Raw genomic sequence first — 8020 nt, forward strand, 5'->3', positions numbered from 1 at the left:
TTATCTCCCTGCGAGAGCTGAACATCCACTTGTGTTTATTACTGTTTACGCTACTCTTTCTCGAATCAGAGAGTTATGAGGAGACAGATATTTTGGGTCCTCCCCGTTTCCAACAAAATTGGGAAAACAGTTATATTACTTGCCTGCCCCTGGGGTCAACCACCTGTTCTGTTGGGTCGGGTTGCTAAGGTCGAAGTTCATCTCCAAGGCTGTGTCTGGTCTCTGTCCTTCCCTCTGCTACCAACACCACCATCATGGTTACCATCACATCACATTTATTGGTCAGACTGTGTACACAACGAGACGAGTCAAGACAGACTTGGATTTTGGCTAAGAGGCAAAGCTCGGTGGGCCAAGAAAACAGAGCAGCTGGGGCCAAAGAGGTTAGGTCTAATATGATGAAGAATTCACCATGCTAGAAGAGGGGCTGCAAGGGAATGGTGCAAATGACACCAGGCAGCCTGGCGGGAACAGCCTCCTGGCTTTCCGCCCTGTTCCTGACCTGTAGGGAAGTGTAGCAGTGGCCGTAGGGCCTAACTCAGCTCCACCTCCTTTCCTGGGCTCGAGAATATTGAAGAGCTAAGGCAGTTTGGACAGGCCTGAGGGCTGGCCTGTAAATTCAGCCACCTCATTGGGAAAAAAAAGAAGAAAGTCTCAGTTTTCCATCTGTCTAATGGAGAAATGGAGATACAGGCCCTCTGGGTTCCTGCATGGAACCTTTCCAGTTTGCACACAGGTCCTCTGAGGACCCGCTTCTCACCACACTGGCCCACTCCGGTTTCCTGGAGGGTCCCCCAGAAGCCCTTGGGGGGCATACTGCAGGCACCTCTCCCCCATCAGGTGAGGCAAGCATTTGGCCTGGTAGGAGAATTTCAGGTGACCGTGGTTCAAATGGCACGACACCTCATGTGAGCCAGACTTTGGGGTGCGGTCACAAGTGCCGAGCAGGTCATCGTCCCAGCCATTGTCTGCGTCCCAGACCTGCACTCTCAGGGGGCCCCCAGTGGCCAGGAGCACATCCCCGAAGTCCAGCCGCGTCATCCACGTGGGGTTGTTATTGTCCCATACTGTGGCGGTCCTCTGCTCCTGGCCGCCGAAGAAGACCTTCACATAGGCGTCCGTGGCAGTGATCCAGTCTCCCCACAGACCTGATGCCTTGAAGTTCATGACCTGCAGGTGGGCCAGGCCCCTCTGCCGGGGACAGCAGTCTTGGGTGGTGGCTGCTGAACCAGGGCACATGCACTGGCATGGGTTCTTTGGGTTCTTGTGCTGCCCTGGGGGGCACGGGCGGTTGCAGTCCCTCCAGCGTGCCCTGTCAGTCACGTACTTGCTCACGGCCCGCCTGAGGGCCTCCCGCCGTGGGTTGTGGCTCTCCACAAGCATGTGCAGAGGCTCCAGCGCGTAGTCCACCAGGCCAGGGCTGTCCTGCAATGAGGCCACCCAGGCTGAGAACTGCTCGGGCCCAGCCTGGTTCCCGAAGAGCAGGTCATGCATGGTTGAGTGGTGGCCACCATCAACACTGGAATGGCGTTCCCGGTAGGCCTGGTGGAAGGAGGTCCCCAACTTGTGCTGCTTCTTCTTCTCCTCACATTCCTTGAACGATGACGAGGCACTGGCGCGGCTGCTTATGCTGACCTCAGCCTCGACAGCCAGGCAGTCCTCGACCTCGTTGGCCGTGAGCCCCTCCAGGGCCAGCTCACAGGTGCGCAGGGCAGTGAGGGCTGAGGTGCGGCCGCCCAGCTCCATGGACCGGATGAAGTGGGTTCCGTAGCTGGAGATAAGCCTCCGGTAGTCGGGCTCGGTGGAGGTGTTGAAGTGGGGGGGCAGCATCTTGAGGGCCCTCTTGAACTCAGGGTGTACTGGGGGAGTGTGCACCAGGTGGAAACTGAGAGGTGAGGAAAACAGCCGGTGAGCCCAGTGGTGGGCCCCTTTCAGTAACCCCCTTGAGATTGCCCAAGGTCGTATTAAGTGTCAGAGCTAGGACTTGAACTCAGGTGGCCTGGCTCCAAAGCCCAAACTCTGAATCACCAATCCCGCAGGGAAACCCACTCTGCCCATTGTCCCTTGGTAACCTAGATAGTTTGTATAGGTATTTCTGTTTTCCTTACTCAGAAAAGTTTGTTTTTTCTCTTTATTTTCTAATTTTAAAAGCAATGATACCTTACTGTTGGTAACCTTCTGGCTTTGGAACCTAGTCCTGTGGACTTTGTCTGTCTGTCTCTTGGACTGGGTCCTGTGTGCCCAGGCTCCTGACAGCTCTGGCCAGGCAGTCAGGAGGTGCCCTCTCTCACTGTGTGGGAAACATGGCCTTCCATGAGAGAAATCAGGGTCAGTGACTCTAGGTCCCATGGAGACATGCATTTCTCAGGGTGACGAGGTCCCTGAGGACTTGGGGCATGTCTACTTTTGTTCAACTTGTAGTCATAATTCCCAGCACAGAGCCTAAGAAGGCAGAAATGAAGAGTGCTGGAGTGGATGAAACAGGCCCAGAGGAGAGAAGGACTGAGCTGGGTCTCCTGCCCACTGGAAGGTGACGATGCCCGAGAAAGAGGGGGCTGGGCATCTCCTCCTGGTGGAAGCACCCTCCGGTCCCCACCTTACCTCCAGGACTCCCAGATCACCCTGAGTTTCCTATGCCTTTTCTCAAGTCCCCTCCACCCCCAGTGCTCACCTGTAAAAACGACACTCCACTAAGTCCAGGCTGAAGCGGTACGTGTCCTGGTGAGTCTTCTGGGCGGCGAAGTTGGCAGCCTGGGAGTGGGAGCCCGCCACGGTCACGCGCACGTTAGTGTCTGTCTTGGGAGACACGTCTAGCCCCACCTTCCAGTCATTGCGAATGCTGCTGGCCGCCTCCCCCGCCACATCCTCGGTGGAGCGGCCCTCATACTTGACCACCTTGCGCTTGCAGCCCGTTCCGTGGGCACGCCAGCCGGTGATCGCCAGGGGCAGGCGCTGGGGGGCATCCTTCTGCAGGGCATTGCGGCAGAGGGTGCAAGTGCCGTCGGGCCGCAGGAAGTGCTGTGTGTCCACTGGGAACGAGCCTGAGCGCTGGAGGGTGGTCACGTCCACGCCCTCCCCTGCCAGCCAGGAGCCTGGCACAAACTTGCGGGCGCGCTGGCATTCAGAGTGTGCGGCCGTGTAGCAGGGGGCAGGGGCGGGCGTGGGCAGAAGCAGGAGGATGCCGAGGAGGAGCCCTCGGGTGGCCATGGAGCTGTGGAGACAGGGGGCATTCGGTCTCCCAGAAGCTGTGGGCAGGGGCATGGAGGGTGGCCAACGCTTCCTCCAGCTGTAGGTTATCAGGACATACGCAGTAGAGAGGGATGGAGGTACATCCTCAAGTCACTGAATGTCAGAGCTGGTATGGCCTTTACAAGTCTGGTCCACCCCCTGCATTGTCCAGCTGGACCCAGAGAGGGGAAGGGACTTGCCCAAGGTCACACAGCCAGGCGGAGACCCTTGCTAGGATTTCAAATAGGAATCCAGATGGGTGGTTTTGTCCCCAGGACCGCAGCTACTGTTGGTGGAAAGGGGTTTTGCGTGCAGAGGAAGGGGGCAGAGAGTAGTTGGAGCAGATTTGAGGAGGAATCTGGGGAATCTAGGGGAGCCTGGATTCTGGAGAGGGATCATTTTGGATTCAAGAACAAGCCGTGCTTTCTTTACCCACCCCACCTTTCTCGCTGCCCCTCGCCCCACTCAGCCATTAAGCCCTTAGCAGTATTGGGAAAGAAATGAGGTTGCGCATCACCATCTTCCTCCCCGTTGCGCAGTGGGGGCCTCTCTCTGAGCTCATGGAAGAACATCAGCCTGAATTCTAGGATAAACGCTGCCTGAGCACTTGCGTCCCTGGATCCAGTGTGGGGAGGAGTCATTCAGTTTGCTCTCCTCCTGCTGCTCATCTCGTCTTTGGCCTTCCCTGCCCCGCTCTGCAGAATTCTGCTCATATCTTTGAGCTGCCTATCACTAAATGCTTAGCTGAAAGGTTCTTCCTCAATTGGAGGTGGCTTAGGAGCCTCACCGGGGCTGCTGTGAACTGGAATCTCCGCTCTATCCCTGTCCAAACTGAGCTCCTCAGGGGCCGCTCTCCTCTAGCACCTACCAGGGACAGCAGCTTGTCGGAGGTCCAGGGGATTATGGAGGGCAGGAATCTGCCCTGCATTCTAGCTTGGAGCCTCCCATGCCTTCCCCAAAGGAGTGGCAAAATTCCAGGCAACACAGCAGGCCCCGGGGAGGTAAACAGGAGAAGGGGAGTCTTTGGAATGCCCTCAGATCATCTCACTTAGGGAGCCAGCATGGTTTATAACTTTAAAAAACTGAGTCTTGGGACCTTCCTGGTGGTTCGGCAGATAAAGCTCTGTGCTTCCACTGCAGGGGGTGCAAGTTCCATCCCTGGCTGGGGAGCTAAAATCCCACATGTTGCGTGACGTGGCAAAAAAAAAAAAAAATTATTACTCATTTCCACCCTGACCCTCATCATATTATCTCCCAGGGAGCCTGTTTCTGGGCTCTTTTAGTTTTAACAAGCATTTGAAGGGGCCTTCATTTTGTATAACAGAAAACTGAAGCCCTGGGAGGGCGTGAGGCTGCCTAGTGAGTCAGTGGTAGAGCGCAGTCTAGACACAGGCCTCTTGTCTATGGGTTACAGCACTTCCTGCTACATCAGGCTCTTCCCCTGACAGGCTCTTGTGCCCGTCTGTCCCCACCCAGGGGCTCCCAGCCTCCCTGGCCCCCTGCTTCCTCCCTACCTGGAGTCCTGTGCTGAGATGCTCCTATGCAGACACCTTCTCTCCCCACGGACAGCTCCTGAAATGGTGGTGCAGCCCCCCAGGCAGGCTCACCACACAGCTCATCACCCAGGCCACAGCTCACATCATTTCTGCTTCCTGCCCCGCCCCCACCAGCTCTAGTCACGGGTCCCTTGTGCTCTCCCCCCCCGCCCACCGGCACCCACCCTGTCCTCACCTCCTCATCCGGCCTGCTGACAGCCCTCAGGAAACAAGCGGTGAGGGCCAGAGGCTCATCTGCCAAGCAGCGCTGCCTGGGGCATGGGGACCCGGGGCAAACAGGTGGGGTTTCGCGGGTGGAGCAAGAACACAGGGGTCTGAGAGCTTTGAGATTCAACTCGGGAGTTGATGACAGGCCAGCAGGAACAGTTTCCCTGCTTCTCCCCGCAGCATCGCATGTGTGAGCTGTAAGAGGCAGTATAAAGTAGGAGCTTGGGAACCAGGCCACCTCAGCTTGGGCCAGCTCGGTTGCCCGATAGCTGTGTGGCCTGGTCAGCGTCTTTAGCCTCTCTGTGCCTCAGTTTCCTCATCCCAAAATGGGGGTACTCTTAGTGTAGACCCCATGGGTTATGAAGATTTGAAGGGTTACTATGTGTGAAGTGCTCAGACCAGAGCCTGGCCCTCCGTGAATATTAAAGCATGTGACCATTCCTTCTTCCTGGGGCAGTGGGGAGAAAATAAATTCTTGTTCAGACCTCTTTGCCCACTTTCTGCCCACACCTGAAGCCCAGCCCCAGGGCCAGGTTCTGGACCTCACACACATGTGCCAGGACAGCGTCTCCTGCTCCTCAGTCTGTGAGGAGAACCAGTGGCCTCGCTGGTCTCCGGCCTGAGCGCTAGCCCTGGTCTGGTATAGTACCCATAGCGTGGATGGGTGGACAGCTGTGTGACCCTGCTGGGGAGAGCGATGTGGGTGGGACCAGGGGCCCGGGGTCTTCTCCAGCTTTTGTCTTTACCAGAGGTTTCCATGGGTTGAGTGACTCACAGAGCAGCTTCTGGGGGTGGGGGGCAACATCATAGTTGTCTGAGGTGGAGATAGCTCGGTAAGTGGGGGGCCGTTCTTGTGAGTTCACCCTCCAACCGCATCAGTAACAGGAAAAAATAGCCACAGGCCCCAGACCACGTGTGACACCACGGGATGGCTCATTCCTCTGAGTTTATGCCCCCTGCTGCGTCCCCTGCTTTTACGGGAACTAGGGCTTAAGCTGTCTTCTCGAAACCCAACCCTATCTCCTCCCCACAATGTCCCCCTTTCTCTCCTAGAATTTGCAGCCTCCTGACCCCCTTCTAGCTCCTGCCCGCAGCCAAGATCAGATATCCAGGCTGTGGAGTTTAGTTTTGCCTGTGTTCAGAAGACCAGCTTAAAGAGCGTGGAACCCTGTAGAAAATCTGTAGGAAGACAAAGGGGAGATGGGGAGACTGGTTCCAATCCCAACTTCAATGCAGGCTTGCTGTGTGACTCTTGACCATAGAGTTTTCACACCTTTCTAGGTTAGTTTCCTCATCTATAAAATCAAAGGGAGGACTTTGAAGTTTCTAGGGATCCTTAGGCTCCTAATGATGAAATGTGCCTTTAGCAGTTTTCATATGGTATATAAAGTAGCTAATGTCCAAGAGATGCTGGTGAGGGGCAGTCCATGAAAGAGCAGTGATGACATTGACATTTGCAACTTCTGATGAGTGCTGTCCTCTCCAACTGAAACTTCTCACTTGAAATGTGTTTTAATCACAGTTTGTCCCGAGAGACATAAGTTGCAATTTTCAGAAACCATCTGTATGGTTTATTGTTAACAACTCTGTTGAAATATAATTCACATACCATACAATGCACCCATTTAAAGTATATAATTCAGTGCGTTTTAGTGTATTCACAGAGTTGTGCAGCCATCACCACCATCAATTTTAGAACATTTTCATCATTGTCAGAAAAACCATGTACCCATTAGCAGTCACTGCTCGTTTCCCCGGATACCAATCTACTTTCTGGCTCTGTGGATTTTCCGTTTAACTGAATCATACAAGGTATGACTTTTTGTATCTGTAGTATTATTCCACATACTATTTCCAAGGTTGATCCAAGTTGTAGTATGTGTCAAAACTGCCTATGTATCAAAATTGCCTGCCATCTATGGCTGAATAATATTCCGTTGTATGGACATACCACATTTGTTTATCCATTTATCATTTGATGGATGTTTTGGTTGTTTTCACTTTCTGGTTATTGTGAATAATGCTGTTATGAACATTTGCATACAAATTTTTTTTTGTGAGCATATGTTTTCATATGTCTTGGATCTACCTGCAGGAGTGGAATTGATGGGTCTATAGTAACTCTTTAGGAACGATTTTCCTATGTGCACCATTTTACATTCCCACAAGCAGCGAATGAGGTTCTAGTTTCTCCACATTCTTGTTATTCTCTGACTTTCTGACTATGGCCATTCTTGTGTATATGAAGTGTTGTCTCATTGTGGTTTCGATTTGGATTTCCCCAACGGCTAATGATGTTGAGCATCTTTTCATTTGTTTATTGGTCACTTGTGTGTCTTCTTTGGAGAAATGTCTGTTTGAGTCCTTTGCCCATTTTTGAATTGGGTTATTTGTCTTTTTATTATTGATTTATAATAGTTCTTTTTCTACTTCAGCATCTAGACCCTTTTCAGGAATGTGATTTGCAAATATATTCTCCTAGTCTATGAGTTGTTTTTTCACTCACTTGATGGTATCTTTTGAAGCATGAATGTTTTTAATTTTGATGAAGTTCAACTTACCTATTTTTTCTTTTGTTGTTTATACTTTTAATGTTAACTTCATGACCTTAACCAAGGTCATGAAGATTTAATCATGTTTTCTTCCAAGAGTCTTATAGTTAACATTTAGGCCCATGATCTACTTGGAGTATTGTCCAACTTCATTCTTTTGCATGTGGATATGGATTTATGTGGGCTTCCCTCATGGCTCAGTTGGTAAAGAATCTGCCTGCAATGCAGGAGATCCACGTTTGATTCCTGGGTTGGGAAGATCCCCTTGAGAAGGAAATGGCAACCCACTCCAGTATTCTTGCCTGGAGAATCCCATGGACTGAAGAGCTTGGCAGGCTACAGTCCATGGGGTTGCAAGAGTCGGACACGACTTAATGACTATCATCTCATCTCTCTCATGGAGTTATATATTTATTTATATATATTTATATTTATCTATATTATATATATATGTGTGTGTGTGTATATGTATACATA

The 8020-nt window shown here is 52.1% G+C and overlaps 1 protein-coding gene across 1 annotated transcript; it reads right to left on the reverse strand.

The window, feature by feature from the left end:
* Window positions 1–258: 258 nt before the first annotated feature.
* Window positions 259–4882, reverse strand: PRF1 (perforin 1). Its single transcript, XM_043926791.1, has 3 exons — window positions 4743–4882; window positions 2672–3211; window positions 259–1885 (listed from the first exon to the last, which is right to left on the reverse strand). The coding sequence occupies exons 2-3, from the start codon at window positions 3205–3207 to the stop codon at window positions 757–759; spliced, it is 1665 nt and encodes a 554-aa protein (XP_043782726.1). The 5' UTR covers window positions 3208–3211; window positions 4743–4882; the 3' UTR covers window positions 259–756.
* Between the last annotated feature and the right edge of the window lie 3138 nt (window positions 4883–8020).

The sequence above is a fragment of the Cervus elaphus genome, chromosome 15, assembly GCF_910594005.1.
Source record: "Cervus elaphus chromosome 15, mCerEla1.1, whole genome shotgun sequence".
Taxonomy (NCBI): Eukaryota; Metazoa; Chordata; class Mammalia; order Artiodactyla; family Cervidae; genus Cervus; species Cervus elaphus.